This window comes from Cariama cristata, unplaced genomic scaffold (assembly GCF_000690535.1).
Source record: "Cariama cristata isolate BGI_N322 unplaced genomic scaffold, ASM69053v1 scaffold12444, whole genome shotgun sequence".
NCBI classification, from domain to species: Eukaryota; Metazoa; Chordata; class Aves; order Cariamiformes; family Cariamidae; genus Cariama; species Cariama cristata.
Genome location: NW_009612420.1, coordinates 55,000 through 82,315, shown reverse-complemented (window position 1 = coordinate 82,315; position 27,316 = coordinate 55,000). Strand labels below are relative to the sequence as shown.

The following is a 27,316-nucleotide window of genomic DNA, read 5'->3' as shown; positions in this document are numbered from 1 at the left end:
GAACTTCTCTTGGGCAGTGAGAGCGTGTTCTGGCCTGACTTGAGCAGTGGCAACTACGTGCTGTATTGGCAGAGAAAGATGGACAACTTATAGGAGTAATAGTCATGATCAGGTGATGCTACAGAATTAAAAACGCTGATTAATTTGGGTAGGGAGAGGTGTTAATTTAAATGTATCTTAACCTCCTGATCTATTGGTATGCTAACATTTAGGAGAGAACTCTTGTTTGTTAGGATAACTGCTGGCACAGTCATTGGGAGCTGACTGTAGATTTTCGGTGTATTTGGAACTAGGAAAATGTCTAATTACTCAGATGACTAGGTACGTTTCAGAAGTGCTTATTTGGAGGCTTTGTTTTGACTTTGAATAGCATGGAATGCCTAACATTTTACCACTGAAGGAAACTGAATACCAATGAGTGCGCAGGATAGGATTTAAAAAAGAATCTCTAAGGCGATCCTGAATATTTGAGATATATGAGGAAAAGCATCCACAACTAAGCAATGGAGATGAAATGCTTGGGGTGAAATGCAGTGGCCAAACCCAACCCCTTTATTCTTAGAGCCAGGAGATCCTATTTCTCCTCCTTAGTCTTCGTGGAAGAGATCAAGACCAAAATAACATTCCTTCAGGCAAGATCAAGTGATCCCTTAGCACTCCCCATGTAAATCCTATCACAGCAGTTACTAAGTTTGTCACTTTGTATGATAGTACTGAATGTAATTTGGACTCTTGTATTCAGTGGAAAAAAAGTGCTGTCTAGAGGCTGAGTGGTTTGTTGGTGCCAAACTTCCAGTTAGACCTATTTTGAGTTGTCTTTTAGCTGACGTAAGGTGAAGCTTGTGCATGTCAAGAACAGTTCTGAAAGTCTTAAAACCTCAAAGCTGCTAGCAAAACGGGATCTCTGGATGGGATTGTGCGTGGTTTTCATCTGGACGCTTTGCCCATGCCCAGTGCAGAAGGGCATTGGAAGGAAAGAAAGGGCTGCTCTTTCGAAGGGCCTTTTTCTTTGCCTTCCACCCAGTGAAGGTGGCCAAGGGACCTTCCCCTCGTGTTCCTGGCAGGTCTGGCCCATGCTACGGCAGCCCTGCGTGGCAGGAGGCGACCCTGCAGCTGCTCGTCCAGGAAATAAAAGCTCCGTCGAATGGAGCTGTGGATGGATGCTCCACCTTTCATCAGCTCCGAGCACGCGGATGATTTCTATGGCAAGCTTGTGGCTGTATCAAATTAGCTATGAAATGATTTGCATAATAGATTAATCAACCAGCAACAAAACATCCCTCTTTTCTGCCAAGAAAAGAAAAGCAACAACTCAGCTGTTACAAGAGGCTATTATGTTCCTTGCAACCCTTAATCTTTCTTTTTCCAAGAGCACTTCGTGTTTTGGCCTCACGCAGGAAGCTGGCCTGCTCACTGGCTTTATTTGCGTCACATCTTGGCAGCTTTTTCTAATTCTTTTGGGCCAAATTTTGCCACCGTTATGGTGACCTTCTAGGGAGGGTATTTCCTATGGAATTGGTGGCTGGCTGCCAAATGACTCTGTATTGCCAGGTCCTCCATTAGCCTTCGCCTTTCCATTGGCTTAGTAAAGAGTGAAATTCCTGTGGGCCCCCTGTGCTCCTTCAGAACTGCTCCGTTTCCCTGGGAAGTGAGGGAGCAGGAGGACGAGGGGGAGTGGGAAGCCTCAGAGAGGGTGTAACTGTGAGTGGGCAGAAGCTGGTCACTGTATTTTATTATTTCCTGTGTTTCTGCCTCCCTGTAAACCAGCAGTATGAATTTCCTAACCTGTATGGTCCTCCTCTGGCTCCAGATGTGACATCCGTGTGTCCTTGCATGGTCGAAGAATGCCACCTCCCAAACAGTGCTGGGGGAGTTTTAGTCCGAATGGATCCTAACGTGCAGATGATAAGAGGCTTAACTGCCTAATTGAATGTGATAGCGTGAAGCTCCTCTTATGGTGAGGTTTAATTGGATTATGGTACTGTACAGTGATGTGGAGGCTTGCAGGGCACGCAGCCAGCTTCACAAGGAGAGAGTGGATCCTTGCTAATCACTCATTTGTTTAAAACAATGAATTGCCTGGAGAGCTCTGATGGGCATGCCGCAGCGATAGCCCCGGAGGAGGGATTGCTCAAAAAGGATTGTCGTTGGTGATGACTGCCCGTGTAGATAGACCCTGTCCTTGGGTCAGAGCAACTATAGTAGAGGGTCTGCAGACCTTCCTGGTGAGCCTGAGTCTATCTGGAAAAGGAGACACATGGGTTGGAGTCTGAAACCCCTTTCTTCCTCTAGAACCACTTCAGCCTTTCCTGCAGTGCTTTGCGTGGCCCTGTCGCTTGTCACGAGCTGTCCCTTCTGGGGTGGCCCGCCTGTTCCTTCTCATTAGCAGCTGCAAATCTGCAGGCCAGCTTGGCTTCCAGTGCGGTTTCTTGCAGGGCAACAACTATTTTTGATCAGGAGCTCAAATGCCAATGGTGACTCTCCCTTGCTCCAGTGGGAAAGCAATCTAATTTTTAATGCGTGCAGTAAAAATAAAAATCAGAGCAGCTTGTATGCTGTGAAGTTTGCTTGATGGAGGCTCTCACACATATAAACTAAAGCTGGGGTCTGGGAGCCAGAAAGTGGGCTCTTGCTTGCCTGGCTGGGGGTGGTGCATGGCATCTGCTGCACCTTTGCAGCACCTCTGTGTTGGGTGCAGCTCCTGGAAGCTGTGTGCTTCGTGGAAGTCCCTGTCTGCCTGAATTACGGAGTGGCTGTCCTTGGGAATTCTTGCACTGAAGGGAAGTGTGTTTGTTTTACTGATATTTCAAAAGAGTTTGAAATCTGCATGCTCAGATCTTATTTCAGAATCTGTTGCTCAGATCTTATTTCAGAAGAGTTGTCAGGGAAAATAGCATTTGTTCTCCTGTAGGCAGGCAGAGTAGCATAAAAAATTAACTTTGATGTAGTGTGCAGTATGCTCCTCATCTGTAGCCTCTGTGCTGGTGGAGAGTTAACTGTTTGTCTTGTAGATGTTTGAATGTGCTGGGAAATGCCCCCAAGGACGGTGTGTGCCGTTTGGGCAGGGAACAGCACCTGGACACTGAGAGGCTTGATCTGCCCCGTTTCCTGCAGCAGCTCATCTGTAGTATTAAAATGAAATAAATACATGGGATTGCTTTACTGTTGCTGGAAAATGGTAGTTTAGCCACCTTTTCCCCAGTGCTCTGAGATGTATGGGACCCCCCCACACCATGCTCTAGTCCAAAACCTGCACAGCTTGCAGGTCCTCCTGGGCCTTGGGGAGATAGTTTCTTTTGTTCTAAAAAGAAAGGAAGGAATAAACCTAGTGATCCAGGATGGATTTTTTTTTTAAAGTGTGTGTTGCTGGGGCTGGGGAGAGGTGAAGGTTTGAAGGTGTGAGGCTGCAAAGGATGGGGGGTGGATCAAGTGTGTGCCTGTATGCAGGGTGAAATGAAACATGTTTTCACTACTCAGCAAAGTATTTTGCTGTTAAAAATCTTCTGAAGAAAACCACTATCTCCTTCCATCAGGTCCCTTTGCTCTGTTAAGCTTGACTGTTCAAAAATCCTTCCTGACTCTTTTTGTTTTTCTACAAAGCCACTGTAGTGTGAAGGCTTGGAGGTGCTCGGTGCTGCTGGTAAGTAAATGTCATGTGCAGGAGAGAGATTTCTAAACAGATCTTCACCTCTGCAGGGAAACCCATGGAGGGCTGTGAATGGAGACATGGGAAAACCACAGAGCTCATAATGAGGTTCCGCCCTGTGTTTCAAGGGTTTCTAGCGCAGGGCTCTCATTAATGACCAAAATGAGGTGCAGTTTGCACATACACTTGTCTGATACATGTTTCCCAGCAGGCACTAGGCCAGATCTAGATATAGAGCAGAGAATAACCCCCATTGAGAGATTCTTAGGAAGCCTTGCCTATATATAGTCTGCATAAGTCTATATCCCCTTTCTGCAGAGAGGACAATCTCTGTCTGGGGAGCATGGTTAATGCAGATGTACCCAAGCTTCTGAGAACCAGGCAAAGGTCTGCAGCTATCACATCTGCTGCATCCTGTGTGAGTGGTCCCCAACATGTCCCGGCTCCTACTGCGGTGGGTTGCAGTCGGGAATTCTCTGCCAAGGGCACCGGCTGCACTGCCCTGTGCTGTGACCGTGCTGTTCTGGCAAGCTGGCGACCCGCTCCTGCGGCCAGCTAGGCTTGTCCTCCGTGGGAGCACACAGCCGCTGTTGGCCGGAGGGAACAGCTGCGAAGGCCGGGCCACAATGTTCGTGCAGAGCTGATGGTGCCTGTGCCTTCGGAGCACGTTGTTCTGTTGGGTGCTCTCATTAAAGTGGTGAGATCGTAGCTTGGCAATGACTTGTCATGAAACAGCTCTTGTAGGATTTTTATACCAGTACAATTCCCTTTCTTGCAGCTGCTTACCAGGGTGTACTGTGAGAGGAACCTGCACAGACATACTGCTGCTTCTGGAATGAGAAGCAATTTGCTGTGCTCAGCCCACCTGCTTCATCCTAATGCAGGAAAAAAAAAAAGACTAGCAGGTGGCTTAGATCAGAAGTGGGAACACACAGCGAGGTGGACAAGGCTGCCCTTTCACACAGCAGTGTGGTCTCCTATTAATTGATGTATGGATGCCGTTTCACGATTAGGATGTCCAAGGCCATTCCCAGCTGGCCTTCCTTCGCATATAGTATGTGACTTCTTCCGATTGGTGCACTACTGGGTTTCATCACTGTCCTGGCAGCTGCTGAGGGCCAGCTGTGGAGAAGCACAGCTGCCTTTCTACTGCAGAGCCTGCTGCCCACCTAGCATTTTTGCAGTCCATCCTGAAATCAAAGAAGTGGGAGTCTTGAGAGCTTTGTACCAGCTTGAAATGTCGGGCTGCGAGTAGCTCGTGAGGATCTGTTGGAGACACGGCTTCTCTTTGGATGCGCTTGGCTCTGGGATTGTGGGTCTAGGTCTTTCTTTTTAAGAGCAGCCCCATCTTCTACACTGGAGAGGCCAATTCCTTTCTCTTGTCTTTTAGGAAGCTAGTCTGGCAGCATAACTCTTAACCCTGTTCAAGATGGAACCTTGGCAAGATGTGCTCTGCCTTTCCTAAGCCTATGAAAGTCATAGGGCTGTTGGAGGACATCTTGTTGCACATGTTTTTACAAATATAGCAGGTACATTTAAGGTCACTCGGTCTTGAGTTTCTTCAGGGAGAGCACACTTCAGCTGGAGGCTGTGCTGGAGCTAGATTTGACTGCCTCTGGAGGGGCTGTTCTGAAAATGAGTGTCTAACCTCAAGACAATCCTGCAAACTTTCTGGCTCACCGATACGCATGCAGTCTTTATTTCACCTTGTCCCACATGTCCTGATTTCACTGCTGCCTCAACCGGGTGACTTCAGTGGTTTGTTAATGGGGACAGGGACGTTACCGTTCTCAGCAGAGCAATCGTAGTATCCATTTCCTGGCTGTGGGGAGCCGGCATCAGGGCTCTCTACCTTTTTGTTGTTCCATCTGTGCAGTGAGTAGTTGTGGGTGTAAGACACAAGCGTTTACCAGTCCTCTGCCTGTTACAGCAAAGCTCCGACAGCTCATTCACCAAACAGCTCTTTCTCAGATGCGCATAGAGCTGTGTACACTGTCCAGACACTCTTCAGGTATGGTTACAGCTGGCTTGTACCGGCTCCTCTGAGGCCGACGTGTCTGCTGGCTCGTTGTAACCTACCCGCTTAGGCTGCTGCTTGCCAGAACTGTCTGCCTTGTGCCAGTGCAAGCATTTGAGAGTTTACGTGGTAAAGCGGACCAGGGCAGGATTTGGGGGATAGAGGTGAGGAAGTGGGTTGTGTTTCAGTTGGATCACTTCTCCGCTGTGCTTTGCTGCGTGTGGGTCCAAATGGTTGTGCAGGCAGAGTTTGGGGATGAGGATGGAGCAGATAACCCATTTAATCTAGCGCTGCTGATGGAAAGTCATCAAGTGGAAGCAATAAGTGGTTCTGCATGCTCCTAATGTATACACCACATTTCTAATTTAGCAGAGCTTCTCTTTAGGCTGGGGAAATGACTTTTAATGACTGTGGGAGAAGTCCAGCCCCTTGTTTAGAGGCTTGAGTTGTAGCTGCATGCTAGAAACCCTGGGTGGTCCAAACTCTTGTGTGTGTTCTCCAGCTTGGGGCTGCTGCTGTCAGAGCTGCAGAGTGGGTCAAGGGGAAGAGATGGTTGGGGTGGAGGTGGTCTTTCCTTCTTTTGGGCTCTAAGGGGAGGTCTCTGGTGGGAAGAAGGTTTTGGGAGCTAGGCTCTTTGCAAGGAGATTGTCACAGGTGCTTTCTAATCTGAATAATTAACAGTGTAACCAAAGCTACTGGAGATTGTTGGGGATGTAACTGAATCTTTCACACCGATTCTTATGCAAATTCAAACATGTGCTCCTGGTTTCTAATGGGACACCTACAAATACAACTGGCTTCATTCAGAACTCTGCATCCGTGCACTGGATCTTTAATTGCTAATGACTTTGTAGTAAGAGTGTAACTTGCAGGGCTGCATCTATAACAGTTTCTCAGTGCTGCTCTTACCTGTACAGGTGAAGTTTCCCCATTGATTTTACCTAAGTGACCGGCCCATTTTCTGGCACGTGGTTTGGTGTGTTTGGTGCTGAAACGATCCATTCTGTACTGCTCTGGTTCTGTAGCAAAATGAACTTGAACATTTCAGTGCTGTTTTTTGTGCTGATGTGTTGGGGCTCACTAAGGTAAATTAACTGACCTTGAGTTCTGCAGAAAATAGTTTGGTGTATTTAGCTCTGAGTGCAAATAATCTTAAGTTTCGACCCAGTAAATCTGTAACTGTGAGTTGATGAGCACATTTGATAAGTAGTATTTTGGGCTCCTGGGGGAGATTGGTGTCTGCAACCTCCTGGCATAGCTTCAAAATGAGACTTGTTTTTTTCATGAATGTGCCACGTGGTGATGGAGTAGTTGGTCAAAACCATGTGGGATTAATTTCTTTAAAATATAAACAACCTAGAAATGTTTGTTTATGTACAAAATATCCAGCCAGTGACTGTAAGCATTTCCATGTTTCTACAAGAAATGAAGGTAATTATATAATAAGCAAAGATTCATATAGCTTAACTAATGCCAGATGGGAGACAAGTTAAATTGGTGTTTTCATCTGCATGGCCTCTCAGGGTGGGGATAAACAATGAAAAATAGAAAGCACGGCTGAAAAAGACCTTCCTAGGTCATCTTCTAGCCCATGTAAAGGCTGAAGCAGCTCCACTGAACAACCCCTGACAGCTGCTTGGGGGAGCGACTATTTCCCCCTCTGCCATGGTCCATATTTCTGGGTAGATACTGTAGGAGTTTTAAAATGGTTGGTTTTAGTTGACCAAGGAGTTGCCTGTCCTGCATGCAGTCCTTCCCCAGTGTATAAATTTATATTCAGACTAAATAGATTAACTACAGCAGGAAGAGCTTCCTTCTTAAAAGAAAGCTATTGTTAGAGCATCACTTATCATAAATCTCTAGTGCTTCTAATCCTGCTCTCCTCCCATGGCCCTTTCCGCCCTTTCATCCGCCTGCTGATTTACAGTTTGCAGGGTCTGCTCTGAGTTTCTTGGGTCTGTCCTGCAGCCTTCCTCTGTGGTCTGTTCCTCTTGGCAGGGCAGTTTTCAGGGTTGAAAGGATCCTTCCAAATTGGGCCCTTTCATGAAAATATACCTGCATGCTTTCTCACTGGTAGAAAGATGATATGCTGCTTTGCCGATCAAGTTGCACCCACTGCCTTAAAATGAAGGATTTGCAAGGAAAGCTGAGAACTGCAAGAACTGGATCATATATATTTCATGTTGCTAGTGGCTTGCTAGGGGCTGAACTCCCTTTTATTTGCTCTTCTACCTCTTCCCTATGCTGCGCCTGAGAGCGTGCCAGAATTTAAGGTGCTCCGATTTCTGTTTCAGGCTGGCGGGACCTGTATCTTCCTTCTGCCAGGATTCTGCTTTATTTTGCTTAATAGACTTGAAGACCATTAGTGTAGGCTTTCTCCTGGCTTCACAAATAGACTTTGAGTGTCTCCAGGTACTTGGATAAGCTTTGTCTCCTCATGTTCAGTCCCAGTGAGGATCCAAGAGAGCTGCTTGCAGATACCAAAGCAGATCAGAGGATTTTTTTCCTCCCAACACTCAGCAGCTCGAGTGTAAAGCTGCTCACTGAGACAAAACTCTGGTGGTTCTTTACCCTTGGCCCATGGGGATGTGCTTGAGGATCAGAAGCCTGGCCAGTGCTTAGTTCAAGCAAGCAGGTAGAGCTTTTTCCAGGGAGAACGGATTTCAGAGGTGGATTTACTCAGTTCAGCCTTCGGTCAGCATGCTCCTATTTTTCTGACAAGAAATGGCAGATCCTGCTGGGTGTCCTTAAAAAAAACATTTCTAATAAGCTTTTGCTGTTGATTCAATTGTTTCCTTGTTCCAGGATCATAACCTAAATGTAGATGCAGCCTGGCAGTGCTGAGTGGCTCTGTTTATGTTCCTACTGCACCTGTATTCAAGGCCAGCTTTCTAGGGCTGGTCTCTTGCCATGCACGTGTTGAGTGCTAGGTGCTCAGCTCTTCTTGATGCCCTGCAGAGATACTGATGGTACTGTGTTTTGAAGATGCATCTGCCTTCTCTGGGTTGGGATGCTTACGTTTGCTTTGCAGCATTGCTCTCCTTCAGGTCTAAGCAGCCTGGTTCCTGGTGTTTCCACCTTTGTACAGCGCTAGCATTTAAGAGGGTCTCTGGATCAAAAAACCTGTTGCACCCAGGTGCTCCGAGTACAGGCTGTGGTCCAGAGCTGGGTTGTAAGTTTAGGCTGTCCTCACCAACATCCCAGCCAAGTGCTGCATCCTGCGTTCTTGTGGCTTTTACTTCTCCCCTGGCTTCTCTCAGTGTTGCCGCCACAGGCCACTGTTGTGGTTTTGAGCCGCGAAAGCAACACGTAGTGCTTGGCTTCTCAGCAGTCTCAGAGTCTGTGCACACTTTACTGCAGAATGGGTCACTGTAAAACTGTCTGGTGAATATTAGTAAAGTCATGCCGTTCTTCACAGGGCTTCTAGGGAGGCGGGGGGAAAGGCACTTTGTGTCTTGTGTACTTTTAAGTGCTGTGTAAATGACTCTGGCAGTAAAGGAAGCAACTGTGCAGGAATCCTGCTTTGCTTAGCCTCGACTAGCAGCGTGCTGGATGCTGGGCATGGCTTTGTGTGAGGCTGCCACCACAGCGAGCTCTCAAAGGTTGCTCTTGCTTTAGGACAACCGTAAGATGATTTCACTCTGCTTTTCTTTGCTTCCACTAGATTGTCGTATTTCTCTCTGGTGGTGGTCAGATTTGCTGATGGTTCATATTTTAGCTGGGAAAAATGCCCCTTGTTGGGATTCTGGTATGTCTGTATACAATCAAAAATGTTGAGTGGGCTGGAAACAGCTTCCAGCAAAGTTGTATCAGTTTCTTGGAGCTCTTTTGTTTGGTAGAAATTCCTTTCTTTTCTCTCCCCCTTCCCATCCCCCTGACAGCCCACCTCTTTTCCACAAGGACATGCTGAGGTATAATTCACAATTGTGTCACTGAAATGAAATATGCACAGCTGCAAATGCACTTTTAAATGATACTTCATTGTTAAGGCATCTCTCTGAACAGGTTTGCAGTTCCAGTAGCCAAATGATCAGAATGTGGTAACAAAGAGGATTTTGTTGAATTTTTTATTTATTTATTTTTAATCAAGCTCTAAGCATGTTTTGACCACTTGCTGCTGCAGATAGGAAGTATCTGGAGTAGGGTTGATCCTTGGTGGGGAAATACGTTAGACGTGTCCCTGAGAAAGGGGTACGTAGTTGAGTTTTCCTTTGCTCTCCCTGCATTGTATTATGGAAATCGTATGGCAGCTGGAGTACAATAAAGGAGAGATTAGACAAAAGTTTTATTGATGTTTGAAGCATTGGGAATATCCAGTCTTGCATCCTGCAGCTCTCCTCTGCCTTCCCACTGAGTGGAGAAATTTTGCAACTGTTTCCTCTTTGGATCCATCAGACTTGCTGCTTTTGAGGTCATGCTTTTTAGGTAAGGAAGCCCAGCAACTGGAGGCTGCAGGGATACAGTGTTCTGTTGCAGTCTTGCAGTTGCTATGGCACAGTGCTGCCAGGATTTAGTAGGGGGCTGACTAAATCACAGCCTTACCGAGGGCCAACATGTGTTTATAGGTAGATTGAAATAGATATATTGACATCCAGAACACCACAGAAGGCTTGTACCAGTTTAAAGGCAGAATTTGGTGTAGCTTAGTGTGAACAATTCTCTAATCTCTGGAAATTCAACAGTCCATCTTGTCTTTCACAGTTCCTGTCTCTTGAACAGTGAATTCAGACTCCTTCTTTAGCTTTTGTTTCTCTGTTTTCTGTCCTCTGCCAGCAGACTCCTGCTGCTCCTGCTGACGGTCTCCTGGGCTATCTTGGTTCCAAAATTATCACCAGATTTTCCAAGCTATTGCATGAGTAACTTTGGGCTTTTCTCCTGTGAGTGAATTCACACTCTCCACCAGCCCTCCAAGAGGACCTGCTCTGAGTAGATGCTAATCTGTGTTTGAGGTGGCACATCTGCAAACAGGGGACCCTGCTGAGTACCAGTCGTGGGGGGGCTATCTATCTCTGCAGTGTTCTTCCCAATTCAGGTGTGAAAACAGAAAAATGGCTTAGTAATTTGTAGTTATACGAACATATATGTGTTGTCAGAATTCTCATATATGTAACATAAAAAAAATCTCTTACTGAAACAGCTGTAGCATGGACTCGCCTTGGCTCCAGTTTCCCTTCAGCCAGTTTCGAGGTGCTTGCTGTGAGCTGATGAGCTGCCTTTTGCTTCACAGGGGTGGAAATGAAGGCTCAAAATAATCACTTGGGGAGTGGTAGCAAATCTGTGCTGGGTCTCTGAAGAGCTCGGGCTCACCAGGATTGTGGGAGCCCCAAAAACACTTGTTCTCTCTCTCTGTCGGGAAGTACAATTTCTTCAGAGATGTGGATTTTACTGCCTCGGTGCTGACTATCATGCCAAACCGTGGCCTGGGAGATTTCTTGCAAATTGCATGCAAACTCTTAAAATGGGAGGCATTATTCTACTATTTATAAGATGTGAAAAGGTGGGGGTGGCCCCTCTCATCATGGCATCAGTATTAAGTACCCAGGCTCCAAAGGAAAAGATCATGCAGGATGGTGGATTTGTATTACCCTGTAACAGATGGGCATAGAGAAGGGGTTTTAATGTTTTACAGGTACCCCAACAGAGAATTTCTTGCATCATCCTTTTAAATCTCAGCTCAATCTGCGAGATGTGGAACATTTAACAGCTTTAGAAAATGTGGTGTTTAGTAAATCATTTGCCTGTTAGTATATTTGAGGCTATTGGTGAAAAATCTCAGCAGTCAGAAACATATAATGTACATGAATACCTTTCATGTATGACTAGCCCTAGGCCCCGAAGCAAAGTTTGTGCGTGGTATTAGCTGTAGCCATGTGGTGAAAAATCAGAGGTTGAGTGTGGTCCTCTGAGTGAGGCGAGTGTAAAATCAAGGATAAATTGCATCCTGATGATTGAAAAAATGTTGTGGTACTCGTCCCTATTTCATCCCCACTGGTGATCCTCAACTCTTTCTATGACAGAAATGTTCTTTGACAGCCTGAGTACGTGCACCTGGTTTCGGGATGCTCCTTGCTTCATCCATAAACAGGAGCACTGACCACAAAATGATGCTGCTACCTCTTCCTTGCTCTTAGCATCACTGTCATGTTAGTGTTAGCCGATTGCATCAGGCAAAGGTATTAGGAGAGAACATTTTCAAGGAGCTGAGACTGGTCTGGCTGTAGATTTGGTCTCCATGAGTGATCTAATGGTGTGGGCCTGTTCACAAATGGAGTAACTCTGTCCTAGTGCTGGATAGGCTCCTCTGTAATCCCTCCCAGCAGTGAACCTTAACGTCCTGCTGGGGAAGAGCTGCCTCGCATCCAGCCTCCACTTGTTCGTGCCTCATTTACTGCCATCTGCTTATTCTGTAGGGCGTCCATAGTTTATCTTAAGAAATCTGGGTTCAGTGGGAACTCGTAAGCCTGATGAAAGGTTGTGGGGACTGAATGGATTATGGTCGTTATGAATCCCTTTTTGGTTTATTGCTTATATTCAGCATTAAAAATCTTAAGGGGGGGGGGGGGGTGTCTGGAACAGTGAAGACCAGCATCTCAGCGCGCCTTGTGTTTATCTTACTGTTTTGCTGGTTTACACAGGTCACTGTGATATTTTAATAAATATTCTTGCAAATTGAACTAACAAGTTCAGGCATTTGGTTTACTTTGCTGATTCCTTATTGCTTTCAGGAATGAAGTATCACCAGCAATGATGCTGAAGAAATGTAATATCTAAATAATACTGAATCTCTGCTTGCCAACTCAACTTTTGACAGCTGCTGAAGAGGTTTAGAGTATTAAGGAAATGCAGATGTTTCTCTGGAGCAAATCACTGCATTCTGCCCGCGACTGCAAGTATTCGGCACTGGTGGTTCTTCTGAACTCCTTTAGTAAAAATTATGGTTCCTTTTTTCCCTGATAAACTGAAAGGTGATGTGAGCTTTCAGAAAAGAGGGTAAGCAAAGTCTGAGTTGGCAGGTTTTCTCCCTTTTCTGTGAGAAATGCAGTGAAATCTTAGTCACGAGGGGTTTTTACAGAGAAGAAAACAAATAGAAAACCTTGTGCTGAGTTATTTCCAAACAAGTGCTTTCTTTTTCAGTAGCGGCTTGCTAAACTAGAGCATACAGAGTATATTTAGATGTGAAGAGAAAGATTGTGGAGGGGGAAGGACATTTTTAAACTGTTGTTGAGAGACATTTTGAGATCACCTGGAGACTGGGAGTTTCCCTAAAGGAAGCTGCGCTTATTGAGAGGCAATCAGAAGCACTCTGAAAACCTGAGCTGTTTGCAACCCCACCGCAAGGTCTGGAAACACATCTCCTGGCTGTCCCCAGGCTGTAAGGACAGCCTGGTGATGTGAATTCCTTCCCGTTCAGATATCTCCTCAGAGCGGGGGGAAGGCATTTCATGCAATCTTTGTCAATGCAAAAATCTCCTGCTGCCTTGGTGTAAAGTAACCTCTGTGGGTCAGCTTTAAGGACTACAAGAGATCCTGGGTTTTGACAGCAGGCTAGGCACTGCACTCTGTAAGCCTTTTCAGTCAAGTTCGGCTCGTTTTAGAAGTTAAAATATGGCTTCTGGTTACTGCTGAAGTGCCATCCCTGACGGTAGTGGTGGTAGTTTCCCTTCAGCCATTGCATTCTTGCATCAGCCTGAGTAATGTGATTGACTGTTTGGCTTTTAGAATCTCACTAGATCCCGTATTCCTGTTCTTTGATGATTTCCTTCCCAGCTTATCTGTGCTCTTCTGAGCACTCCAGCAGACAGTGTGCAAATGAGCAAGCGCTGCCCAGAATATTTGATGGAAGAAAGGCAAGGGATAGGTGCCGGATCACAATGCAGCTTCAACCAAAGGCATCAAGAGCCATTTCTTTCTTTGCAAGGAGTGCTGAACACTTTCAGGCTTTTTTTGACCACTCTTAATATTGCAATGCTCTTCTCGGTTTGCCCCTTCTTTTCTGGGGAGATAAATCTGCAAGTGATAGTACATTTCAGCTGCTTTACCCTCGATGTTTTGTTCCAGTTTGAGGGATGTTAACCAGTGTTTCCAATGTGTTTAATGCTGAATAGAGTTCCCCAGCTTTAGTGGCAGGATCCAGAGTTCTTTGTGAATTATATTTAGCACTGATGGAGGCTGCTTTGTCAGCTGTGTGTTGTTGCCTTGTGAAAACTGGGACCATTCAAAGCTAAATAAATCTTTCTGGGAAAGAAGAACCTTCCTTTTATAACTATTTAAATGTGTTTGATTTGAAAACATCCTTTGAGCTGTGGCCAGGGAGCAAATCGGTTGTCAGCATTGCAGTCCCCTGTTCGAAACACCAGTGCACAGATGAGGCAGCCGGTGCTGTGGGACTTGGAGCATCTCAGTGCTTGTGTGCCACGGTGCTGTCGGAGCAAACAGCTGAGGTGCTGTTTGGTACAGCTGCAGAAGTTGCTCTTCATGGAGCTGGTGGTTCTCCTAACCTTTCTTCTAACCTGCTGTTGAATACATTGGGGTTTGGAGTTGCAACTTTCCCTTTGCTGCTCCTTCCCCGTAGTTCAGGTTGCTAGTGCTGTATTTTTGGAACCTCTGCCTGCTGGAAAGAAATCATACTTTGGGGTGCTAAATAGTTCTCCTGTATTTGAGGCATGATGAGAATTTTGCGAAAAAAATTATGTTTCTAACTTGGGTAACGAATGCTGATATTTCTTTGACTGTCATCCCATTCATCTCTGGAGTCAGGGGAGAAGGGAGCTGGCATTAAACATGGGGCAGTTAAAGGTACAGTGTAGACCGTTGGCTCCGCGAGGTATTGGGGTGGCTGGCTACACATGCTGATCTGGAAGAAGGCCAGAATGGCAGGCTTTGACAGACTTACTGCAGTGAGAACAGCATTGGGATCTGTGAAGTGTTCTTCTAGTCTGAAAGCAAGCCCGACAGCGAGATGCTTTGCATATTTGATTGCTGTGCTGGCTGATACCAAACGTACCATCAAAGTTTGCAAATGTTTTTCACTGCTGCTGGCTGCTCTGCCTTTACCCTTACAGGACCTTTTGAGTTCTCAGTAAAAAAGCAAACAGCCATTTGGGCTCTAAATGATGCCTGTGTGGTTCTCCCATCTTGTTTGTTTCAGGCCATATTGCAAACTTCACAAACAAACCCCTGTTCATCTGGCACTCGATGCAACTGGTTTAAATCAAGGTTACAGAGTGGCAGTCTGTTAGGAATGGGCCACCTGCCCTGGCTTTGCTGCCGTGGGTCCAGATGGGTCAGCAAGGGAAAAGCAAGCTTAAAAACAAACATGAAAACCCTCCCTCAAAGTTCCTTTTAAAAACTCCTACAGCAGTTTTCAAAAAGTCTGTTTATTCAGAGTGGTGTAAGGTGATTGTCTTTCAGAGAAGCACCAACTCTTAACATTTACATGCCATCAGGATTTTGGCCTTGGCTGGGAGGGCCACGTGTCCGACTTGCTTGTGAACTGGGAAGCGTTTGGAGATGGTTCAGTGAGAAGTAATTGGATGTGACCCATGGTGTGAGCCTGTCTCTGGAGTGGCAGGCGGTTCATCAGAAGGTGTTGTGGAAGCTATTTGAAGTGGAGAGAAATAAGGCAGAGAGATGGCAAACTTGTTCATGCCCTGAGGGCAAGCTCAGATTTGGGAACACGGAGGAGCCATCTGTTTTTCCTTGACTGCTTGCTTAGCTGGAGGCTTCTTAGTCCTGATTTCTTATGATGAAGAGATCACAGTGACAGGTAACCCGAGCAGAACTGAGCTCTTCATTACAAGCTCTTCTGACATGGACCTGAAGTCAAGGCTCCTGATAGTTTAGCTTTTTCACTTGGTGGGGCCTTTGATGGCTGATTTGCAGACAGTGGGAGAAGATCAGGGTATTTCAGGCTGAGTCCTGGCCACTAATGTTTTGCAGGCCTTAGGGACAGTATGTGCTGTGGCTGAGGGTGTGATGTCTCCTGGGGGTACCAAGTGGGTAACAGGAGTGTGCAGAGAGCTCAGCACCAGGTGGCATGGCAGCAAGCTCACGCTTGTTCCATGGTGGGAACAAAAAGCAGAATAGCATCTAGCATTTTGAAAGTAGTCGAGTGCAAGAGTGCTTGGAGACCTGTGCTTCCTACCATCAAAAAGAAAATACGGAATACTAAACCAGACTGACTAGGGCAGGACCTCCTTCTGAACGTGCCTGTGCTCAGATGCATGCTGTCTCTTCGCTGCCAAGCGCAGACAGGCTTGGGATGGGGCAGGGGAGCTGCTGGGGAAGTGTTTGGTTGGAGAGCAGGGTTCTTAACACAGTAGTGAAGGAGGATTTGCCATTAGACTGCTCCGGAGGGGAGTGAGGAGGAAGCAGCAGGCTGTCGGAGGAGCTGGTCTCATTTGTTGCGTGGTTGTGGGGAGGAGGTCACGTGCGGGCTGTGACATCCCCAGTTGCTGTGGAGATATTACAGCTCCCAATCTGATGCTGCTGCCGCTGCGTTTGGGGATGCTGTGCTCAGGGATGAGGCGTGGATGCGGTGGAGGAGAGGACAGTGGAGAGAGTGAGGGTTACCATCCAGGCAAGGCACATGCTGGAGGAAACATGTGCCTTGAATGGGTTAAAGAAAACGCCTCATCTCTCTGACTGGTGCCTGTACCAGCTAGCTACCACTGCAATGGTTGCCTCGGGTGTGTGCTGGAAGGCTGGGTGCTGTCTTTGTTCTTGCAGCTGGCTGCATTACTGTCAGCTGCAGAGGGGGATGCTGGTACACGTGAAGGCAGAGATGTGCTGCTTTGTGACATGCTGTGGACAGATCTGAAAGCCTTTAGCTCTGATGGTCCTCGTGTGCTGGCTACTTTGTGCAGCTCCCACTAGTCCCAGAGGGTTCAGGGGCAGATGGGAATGGCTCCTGGCAGGCAGGGAGAGCCTTCTTGTAGCATGCCTGCAATAGCCGATCCCGGTGATGAGCCTGCTGTGTGACAAGCACTGCTGTCTGGGGCCAGGGGCCAGAGAGGAGAAGGCAGGTTGCATAAGGGAGGGGTGAGCCAGGGAGGGGAGGGCTGCTGGATTTGTTCCAGCTGTGAAAGTTTCTCCTCTTTATCCCCTACCCCCCATATGTTTTTGCATTCCTCCTCCCAGAGTCGCCTTTTGGCTTGGGGCGTGATTCGTTTGCTCATTTGTGTATATGGTCTTGCGCCAATCTGTAAGGCATGTGGTGGGAGCTGCCCTCCACCCTGGCTGGCTCGCATAAGCTTAATGGGTTGTGCCTTTGGTTGCTGGCTAGCTGAGAAATGAAGCCCTAGGTACAGAAATGTGACCAGCCCACATCCTAAAGACTTGCCCTCCCTGACATGTGCTACTTTGACGGCTGTCATTAAGTGCTCCAACAGGAGACTGACAGTTCAGTGCTGCGAGGCTTTCTGGGTAAGAGGTTGTACTGCAGTACAGGGGTATCTTGTGCAAGCTTGTTAGACCCATAGCTACCACTGGCCTTTGGTCAGATGGATGTGACTGTGCCTGGTCTGTCTCCATTTTGCTGCTCTTTGCTTGGTGGTGGTGCCTCTGGTTACTCCAGCTACTACTAAATTAATACAAGTATCAGATGTGTTTGTCATCAGTAATACAGAAAATGTAATCCTGATGGCCTGTCAAAGGAGCCTTAACCATGAATCAGCTTTTCATTATTCACTGACTTTAGGCTTTAAAGCTAATAAAACACTTCCCTATTGCCTCTTTAAAAACATTGATCATACCTAATGCACCAGTGCCATAGGCTCTTTCTTTGATGCTTACTTTGGTGTCAGGATGCTGTGCCATCCTGGTGTTCTAGATGCTGGTTTTGAAAGAGCCAAGCCGGGAGAGGTATATTTAACTAGGCTTGTGCCTGTGCTTGGGTTTGCAGGCAGCATGGCGTGAAAACATGGGTGAGTTTGCCTAACTCCTTTGCACTCCCTTTCCTGTCTGAGAAAGAGACCTAATCCCTGCTTTGCATTTGTTTGGGTTTTTTCCCCCTTCTAAGTCACCCTGTAAAGGGATTTGAAACCATCAAAATGAAGAGTGAGAAACCAAATGTGTAGCAGTGTGTGCAAGAACTGAGATCCCAACTGAGGTCAACAGATGTGTGAAGAGAGCTGCTTCTGCTCTCACTGAAACGACTTCTTAAAGGGAGAGAAAGCTGCTGTGTGTCGGAAGAACAGTTCAGAGCATGTACCTGCAGGCGAGCAGTTGGTGACAGACGGGCTGGTCTCCTGCCGGTATGACTTGGAATAGATGGAGTCTTGGCCAGGTAGTCAGGACATGGTGTGACACAACTGCCAGCTTGCACAAGAAGTTTTGCTTGGTTACCTGAAGAGTATGTGGATCTGTGGAGACTGAGCTTTAACCCCTGTGGGTTTCACCACCATTGCTGTGCCCTCAGTAGTGCCCTTTCCTTTCCGGACTGCTGAAACGTTAAGAAATTGGAAGTGCCAATGGAACGTGTAACCTCTGTTTTGTGAGCCAGAGTTATTTGGCTTGCAGGGATCCTGATACCTTTCTGCCTCGGGTGAGTCCCCTAGAGCCAGCCAGCAGTGTCTTGTCCCACTGAAGGAAGACATCTCTCAGGATTTTCCAACTGGTATGTTGGATTGGAGTATCTAAGCTCAGATGCGCTTTAATCCTTGGTCATAAGCATAAGGAGCATGCTGCTCCTCAAACAGCAAACGTGCGCATGCAGAATTCTAGGATCCCTTAAAAATGATGCAGGTCTGCAAAATTTTGACATCCCACCCTTTTTACATCTCAGTTTGAAGCAGGTATGTTTGTAATGTATTTGAAGTGAACAGGACAGTATTTCAACTGTAAAAGGATAGTGTCTGGCTATGTGCATGTGTCCTTGCGAGATCCTGGGTAGTGCCTGTTGTGTAAAATAAGCTGCCATCCTCTTACCTGTCTGAACAAGACCTGCTTGCTACAGCGTTTCTATGGATCTTAGTCTCTAGAATCTTAAGAGCTTAATTCTCTGTATTAATGCTGGGAAGAGGATTTAAAGATCCTTGAGAACAAGAACAATGAAAATATTTGCCCTGCAATTGTTTCCTGGCTTCTTAAGGCCTACTTGAATGGATCTGTACCCAGATCCAACAGCTGGCAAGTGTGAATGAAGAAGTAAGCAGAGACTAATACAGGACTATTAGGTTTCGTCATAAGTTACTCAGGTTATGGTTCTGGTATGACAGAAATCGGGGCACTTGACCTCTGCCACCTCATTTAATTTCTTCTTGCCTTGGAGAAGAGATTGGGACCAAGATTAGAGCATTTTGAGGGAATTAGCTGATAAGCTTTGGAAAGAGAAGAAGCACTCTTCCTGTGGCTTCTACCAGTGCTGCCCTTGCCCAGAGGCCCCACTGTGAAGCTTTGATGACATGAGAGGACAACTCTTCTCCCCGGCTTTCTCCCCGAGCTAACTCTCCTAGGCCAGTACAGAACCCTGCCTTTAGCCTGTAAGTGCAGCAGTGAGTATGTCTGTGTGTTCTTTTCTTCCTGGGCATGTGCAAAGCAGGTGTAAGAAACTACTTGTGCAGTTGGTTGGTTGTGCCCTGCATGCGTTCATACCTTACTTAAGCAGCTGTCTCTGAAAAATGCTGTACAGGGCTTCTTGCTCCGGCCTCTCCTGCACAGATGCCCCTGTAGCTATGTGCAGAATGGCTCTGTTTGTCTGGGCAAGCGTGCGTGTAGGCGGGTGTCTCCCTCCTTCAAGTGGCTCACAATTTATTTTGGGACTGCCTTGGGTGTAAGTGTCAGCTCAGAGCAAAACACTCAAAGTTGAGGTTGAATGGAGGCTGCTTTGCTGTCCTGAAATGCTGAAATAACTTGGGTGAGGTGAAAGTGTCCAGTGACCAAACAGAAACCAATTCCTTACTTATAGCCACCAGCTGATTGAGTTTACAGAGCTCGGAGGAGAGCACTCCTGGCATGAAACATTTTCTCTAGGAACAATGTCTTTTGCAGCTTTTAACCTGGACAAAGAGCATCTGTGTAGCGAGCTAGAGTCTTCCTGCCCCAGCTCACGTCTTGCACTTGGAGTCCCCTATAGCTGTGGATGCATCTGTTATTATTCTCGACTTCTATGGGGCTTAATTAAAATACAGGTCTTTAATTTTTAATTTTTCCTTCCTGTTGATTCGACTCTCTCTGTGTGAGCGAGGTCTCAGTGCAATTACTGTGCTCCCTGTGGAGAAACAGACATTTAATTCAGTGAGGCGGACTCTTTCTTGGAGGGGGCTTATTTTCCTGATCTTCCTACTCAGAGGGATGCAAAAGCAAAACATCCAGTGAGTAAAGAATGCAACACTTTATTTAGTCTGGACATGTTTGCTGGATCTTGGTTAGCAAAATGTTATGTTCTTTGCAGATAACCTTCCCCTTGAGCAAAGAGCTCATCATGAAGCTGTTCAGCACAACTTGCATTAGCAGGGCGAGTCGACACCATTGGGTCGGGTCCAGATTTCCTCTTTAAAACTATGTTCTTGCAGCAGTGATGTAAAATGATGAAGAGTTTTATTCTTGTAGAACACATTAAGCTGTCTCATGATTTGTTAACCTGAAATGGGGTCAGGCAAGTACCTTGTGCCTCCTCACCGTGGGGGGGATGTGTGTGACCGGAGGGGACGCAAGGTCCTCAGCAGGCACTGCCTGCTGCTGCGCGGGACCCAGCTGTGCTCCTAGCAGGGAGATCTGCTATGAATCTTCAAAAAAAGGTGGAAGTCTTGGCTTTCAGATTTCTATTGCCCTTATTTAACACTGCTTCGGCTAACTAAGTACTTTTGCTAGCTTAACTCCCCGTATGTGACCATAGGTCGCTGCTGAAACAAACATGCAAAGAAAAGGTTTGTCTGTACCTCCTGTATTGCTGTCCCAGGCTTTTTATAGACTGCTCAAAATACGTCAGGCTCTTTCAGCTCCAGGCTGGAGGCTTCCTCAGTTCCCCTTGTGTGTATGTGTGCAAGCTAGGTTGTTTTCCCTGTGGTCATTGAGATGGTGTATGTATGTATTAGAAACTTCCAAATGTAGCCTTGTTCTTTTTTCAGATCCTTCCACCTGTATCTATCCTATTTTTCTTGCCAATGTTTAATCTTAACAGGCTTGTTGATAGAAGTGTTTTGTGAGACCGGTTGCCTTCCTGATCCCTGAGACTTGACAGAAGTACAGCAAAACCTAAGCAAGAGATAAGTGTATGGAAGGAGGTGCCGCTGTTATCAGAAGCAGTTATGGCGGAGAAATCCTCGCCATACCTGTGGGGTTCAGGATCCTTGTGCTGACGGCAGGGGCACGACGCTGGCTCTGGATGCGGTGACACGCTTGGAATATGCCTTTTCATGATTATTTGAGTAAGGTGTGGCCCCTTTCTGCCACATAGTCTGAAGGTTGCTTTGATTTGTAAGCTGCAAACTTAGACTGAAGACCCAGAACAATATGCATGTTTAGGGTAAGAGTGATTTGGTGGGATTTAAACTCTGCCTGATTTTTACCACCCCCTCCTGCCCTGGGAATATAAACATTTCATTGTTTATTGTGTGAAGTGCCTTTTAGTACCAGCAGCCCAGCAATGGGGGATAAAGAAAGCAGATGCATCCCATGTCTTTTTTAACTGCTTTTGTTTTTCTGATCACTGTAAAGGAGGCTTTTAATATTCCCCCCCCCCCCTCCCCAAGCAGCAAGTGCTCCACAGGGCTTGATCAAAGCTCATAAATGATGAATTGAAGGAATGCCCGGCGGAGAACAGAACGCCCTCCTTGTGCTCCGCTGTGCGCGCTGAGAACACCATTGTTTTTTCCCGTACCTTTTTCATCCTCGAGCTCGGGGCGGCAGAGAAGAGGCCTTTGTTCCTTGCCTGTCAACCAAGACAATGCCCATGTGTTGTCCTACCTCTGCTCTCAGCACCTGACCGGCCCAAGCTCTGTGGGTTTTGGCAAGCTGAGCGTGATTGTCTTCTAGCTACAGCATTATAAAGAAAACAAATGGCATCACAGCCTCCTTCCTCCAGATCCTGGCCTGGCTGCTTCATGGCAGCGGCCGCATGCATCTGCGCTTGCTGTTTTGTTCAGGACACAGAGGGAAAGCTGGCAGCCTCTCCTGCGCTCCGAGTTGAGGGATGCAGCTTCGCCTGACTTCCAGCGCACAGGGTCACTTCTGTTTGCAGTTGGATGCGCTGGCCTGTGCTCTCCTGCTTCCGCAGGTGCCTGCATCGCTCAGGGGGAGGCTGTGGCCCTGGGTGAAAGCGTGTCCCCCCCCGCCAGCCCAGCAGCAGCTGTCCTGCCCGCTTCTGCCGGCCTTCCTCCAGCACCCAGCACCTCCAGGCTTGCGCTCTCTGGCACGTTTGTCTCAACGACACCGTGCCCAGCTGCTGGTGGTGTGACGGAGGGGGACAGAGGCCCAGGCAGACCTGTTTTTTCCACCTTGTGGTTTCTATAGGGTCTCTGGCTGTGCTGTCTTCTGATGCAAAACTCTGAAGGAGAGAGCTTCTAGTTCTCTCTTATTTTTGGGGCGGCTGATAGCAGGAACCAGTGCTTTGCAAATGAGCAGGGAGAGCAGATAGTGTGGGCTGGGGTGCAGAAGGGGCTGGCAAGTGCAGGTTTGGAGAGGTGCTTGAGTGAAGATTGTAAGAGCCAAGACTGGCTCTTCCCTTTCCCTAGCCTCATGTGAGAGGGCAGGGTTCAGGCAGAGCCACAGGTGTTTCTGGATGAGGCAGGCAGAAGTTGCTCCAACATCTGCCACTGCCTCTGTTGGGAAGTGCCTTTAGCTGTGTCTCTCCCGCAGTTTTGCACCCAGGCTGATCGCATCTACCTTCAGGCATTTACAGCAAAGCAGTATTTCAGCTTCCCACCGTGGTGGTGAAGAAGGCGGTAGAGGTGCAAGTCGCCCTTGCAGCAGTGACTTGTTGGGTTTCCTGGCACCAGTGTGGAGTCCTGCAGTTCAAGTGCAGGCTCGTCAGTGGCATTTGTGCTACTGCTGCCTGTGCACGCAGCAAAATCCAGCATTAGCTCCTCTTCCTTTCCCACCTACTGTTGGACTTGGGCCCTTCATGAGCAGCCCTGATGTTAAACTTTTCTGTGAAAGAGCTCTGCAGCGAGTTTCAGAGGGGCCATGCTGAGGCTTGCTAACATCCCGTGGCAGAAGCCAAAGATGCCTATGCCATGGGGTAAGGACCTGACGCAAAGGCAGTGCCGGCTCCAGGCAGCGTGATGGATGATGTCTAGTCACTACAGCCCACCCGGCAACTTTCTCTGGACTCTGCCTTCCTCAAGCTGAGCTGTCTTTGCTTCAGGTTTTATCTTTCCCTGAAGTTTGTTTGTAGGCGTGCTGCCTTAATTGCACCAGTTCGTGGTAGCTTCTACGAAAGTGTGACGGTGCCAATACTGTGGTCCCATTACCTCAGAGCTGCACCTGGTCCAAACTTTATCCTCTCCCAAACTCCCTGTGCTCGAACGCAGAAGTGCAATCAGCTTTAACCAGAACAATGTAGCATTGCCTGGGCAAAGAATGCAATTTACTTGCTTATGTGTGGCATGTGAACGCCAGGGCCAGAGGGCACTGCTTGAGTCCTCTCCTCCTTCTATTTTTTTTTTTCCTCCTCGCCCTTTCCCATTAGGCCGAAACCACTTGCTCGCACTTTTGTTTGGGGGTGAGGAGGAGAATGCGTGGGTTGACAAGAGGAGATGGGAGTGAGATCTTTGGGAGCTAGGAGTCTGAAACTGAAAAAGCCAACAATCTAGGAAAGCTTTGTAGATGAGTTTAAAATTAGACTGACCCAGTGCTTTCATATTGCTGGAATTTAATTCCTCTGACCCTAAAGCTTTTGGTCTGAGTCAGAGCAAGAGTTCCCAGGCTGTGGTCAGTGGAAGTCCATACTGTGAGGCGCTCTCATGTGGCCATGAGTCTGTATCAAACAGAGACGTACCCCCTGTCTACCTCCTTGTATTTGTGAAAGGCTGGAGAAATTCAGTCTGAAAAGCCAGGGAAGCCTCACATATTTCGGCTGGCTTTATGTCCGTATCAGTGCGTGGCTTGTGTCTGGAGCCTGTTTGCCCTCAAACTGGGATACTGCTGTGTGTAAAAGCTGTTCAGAGCTTTTCCTTTTTCAGGCATGATTGTAACTGTTTCTCTTCTGTTCCTGTTTGCAGGTTGTGCAGCTTGACATTAAAGAAACTGGTAGTCTTAAAGGAATTGGATAAGGAGCTTATTTCTGGGGTCATTGCTGTCAAAATGCAGGTAATTGCTGCTCAGTTCTGAGAATTAAATGTGGTGTTTGGCTAAAAATACTGGGAGATGCCTAAACTGAGCTTCACCTCCACGTTGAGGGTCTATTGCAACCACAGGCTTCTTCCTAAGTACATCAGGGTATTCTGGATGCATGGAGAGTCTCTTCTGATCCTTCCCCCATGTTCCTACTGCATTTCACTGTTGTAAGCAAAGCATATTGTTTGCTGAGGGCTCAGCGTGAGCTTATCTGTATGTAAAAATGCTGTTTACAGATCACGTGCTGTCACCTCTTCTTCCTGACCTGTCACTAAATCCAAGCCTGGTTCTGTATTTAACATGCTTCAGCTCATTTTCGGGCTGAACATCTTGGAAACTTCGTTCTGGTTTAGGGAGTCTGGAGTCTGGGACTTCCTCTGCTGATGGGCAGCTCTGCTATCAAGTCCAAGTCATTTTGTAGCCAGGTGCTTGTCAGTGGATTTGTAGTGCGCCTGTAGATTTTAATTTGTTTCCATAAAATACAGCTGTCATCCTAGGTAAATAAACCACTTTACAGCATACGTTTGTGCCATTTAATTAGGTGCCTACATGTAGGTCACGCTGCCTGGAGGCAGGCTAGGAAGGAAGGGGACCCAGTTCCACAGTGCGTCACAGCATCAGTTCGGCTCACGTGCTCCCACCACTGCAAATGCTGAAGTACTTAATGAGTACAAGCCTAGCAGACCTATAAGTAGAAAAATAGCATTAACCATGCTGAAAAGCAGCTGCTGAACCAGGCAAACCCCTGCAGAGAGCTGGTTGTGTCAAAGCACACAATCTAGCTTGGAAAGTGAAATCATGAGGGCTCTATGGTGCAGGAACATGCAGCTGAGGATTTAACCAGCATCTCTCATCTCCATGAGCAGTCCAGCTGGGGTAAGAATGTGTCCCTCTCTTTTGCAGGGGGTTCACGCACACACAGCACGGAGCAGAAAATCGGGGAGTTGTTTCACACACCTGGATTTGCGGGAACCTCAGAAGAAGCACAGCTGTGGGTTGCAGGCTGTTAGATACTGCTTGTCAGGGCTGAAAGCTTTCCATATGTTTCTACTCCTAGATGGTGGATGCATCACTGTAAGGGCCTGAGGCTTGTCAGCAAATGATCTACACCCAGGGTGTGTCAGACTTGGTTTGGAGAATTCAGTAGCTTTTACAAGAGCAAAACTTTCTTTTCCTGTCCAGGTTACTGCTGACTGCTTACGCTTCTTGGGGGTGAAAGCTTGCCCCAGACCTGGAAGTCCAAAAGGAGTTTTAATGCATGGGACTTTCTTGTCTGTTTTGGGTACATGTTGTGATCTGCCTTGCTACAGTAATTCAGATGCTGGATGGAACCTGAGCGGTTCTTCTGCAGTCTTTTCTACACCAGGGCAGATCCTTGAAGAATTGGAAGGCAGAAGGACTTGCCCTGTTTGGGGTGCTCATCTGCCAAGTCCTGGGCTGCAGCTCGCTTCCCCAGGCCATCCTTATTTTGCTATGTCTGTCCAGTTGACTTAGAGCTGACAATGGCTGGAATGACCACTGTCCCAGAGAGTGCCTCACCTTGGGTGTCCCTTGTGCTGCATCAGCACCCATATTTCTTTGTGATGTGCTATTTAACGGTGGGTCAGTAGCACTGCAGCTGTCTCAGGCAGATTTGAAACCCTTTTATTGAAAGTCCCTTTATAGCTTGCATGTTATGATGACGATACTGACAAGCTCTTTCAGGGACACTTAATTTGCCAGCACTCAGGTTTCTGACATGGCTATTGTTTGGGGCTGGTGCTACTGGATCATCAAATATATGATCTCTGTCAAATGACTCACTGCCTTTATATGGGGAATTGCAAGAGAGGTGTCAGACACTGGAGTCCTTCCAGAGAGGATGACTGAATTCAGACCTAATGAGAGCATCTTACCTGCATTTCTCATGTCTCCTTGCAGCCTCCTGAAGAGTGATGTTCAAAGAGTTGTCAACTCTGTTTCCCGAGCCGTTGCTCTATTTATCTGCTGCGGTCTTTTAAAAGCAGCTATATTTGGTCTTTCATTAGATTTCGAGTTGCATAACAAGTAAAGGCAGATTGCTGCTATTAGGAGCTTTGCACCAGTGGAACAGATGCCGCTGTTGCCAGCAGCGAGGCTAGCTGGGCTTTACTTGCACACGTGCTGCTTTTCCTGGAGGGAGCACTTCGGTTTCTCGTCCTGCTCTGCTGTCTATTTTCTGATCCACCGGAGCTTAGGCACCTCCGCTTTTCCACAGAGGAGCCGGTGCTGTGTTGTGCAGGAGCTCAGGCACCGCTGCAAATCACAGCATTTGCTCTGGCTGCCTGAGCCATGTGTTTGGGGAGGAAGGGATGTAAACGAGTCTCTGCTTCTCTCTCATCTCAGGATGCTGTTGAGGCTGATATAAGCAGACCAGATTTTCGTTTGAATGTAGCTAGGAGGTGTTTACCCCCTCAGTCTGTCTCTGTTTTCCCAGATGCTGCTCTTTTTGAGAGCTCCAGTTCTGTGCTTCTGGGAGATCTGCCTGTCTGGACAAAGCCAGATCTGCAACCTCAGCAGAACATTGAGCCAGGGACCTCTGAAACTTGCCACTGTGTTTGAACAGTGCAGAAGGATTTGCTAGGCAGCAGTCTGTCATGCTTTCCTGCTAGTTTTCCCTGAAACATTCCCTGAAACAAAATGCTCGCACAGTAAATAGCCCAGTAACTTGGTTAGCATACAGCAGCCCAAACACAGTGTTGATTTGGAGTTGCCCTGTAATACTATCAGGTCTCCAGGCTCCACTGTGATGCTTAGTGGATATTTTTTTTCTTTTATAACCTCAACTACTCGCAGTTGTTTAAACAGGTTAAAATCTCCACTTTCCCCGGGGTGGGTTGTGTGCACAAAAAGAAAAGACCAGTCTGTCATGGCTAGCGCTGGAGATTTAAGCATGATGCTGCAGCCTCCAAAGCTGGGGGATGATGAACCTTGTACCTGTTGGCTGAAGTAAAAATGAGACTTGAACTTGAGGGGTGAGAGTTGACTCATAGCTTTTGAATGCTAGAGTTTGGCAGAACAAAAGCTGCTTTGTTGCAGTTAGGGACAGTAAATATGCCCAAATCTTTATTAGTCAAATACCTCCCTTTCATCTCATTAATATTTCACAGAAGTGCAAGGTCAGACTCATCCATTTACTTTCTCTGTGGTAGTCCCTGACAACGTTTCCTGGTTTTCAGTAAGTAGGACTGGGGTGGGATGTAAGGGCTGGCTTCTGGGGAATTCACCCGGTGGACCTTGTTTCTGTACAGGGCTCCAAGCGCATCCTGAGGTCTCACGAGATTGTATTGCCCCCGAGTGGACATGTGGAGACGGAGCTTGCACTGACCTTTTCGCTGCAGGTAAGGGGGGATGCGGCC

General features: G+C 47.2%; 1 protein-coding gene across 1 annotated transcript in view; it reads left to right on the top strand.

The window, feature by feature from the left end:
• Nucleotides 1-5,893: 5,893 nt before the first annotated feature.
• LOC104160499 (phosphofurin acidic cluster sorting protein 2-like) overlaps nt 5,894-27,316 on the top strand; it is a 67,686-nt gene continuing 46,263 nt past the window's right edge. Inside the window, 5 exon segments of the mRNA XM_009698628.1 lie at nt 5,894-5,929; nt 7,187-7,315; nt 7,317-7,345; nt 23,825-23,912; nt 27,209-27,298. Coding sequence (XP_009696930.1) covers nt 5,894-5,929; nt 7,187-7,315; nt 7,317-7,345; nt 23,825-23,912; nt 27,209-27,298 — 372 coding nt within the window.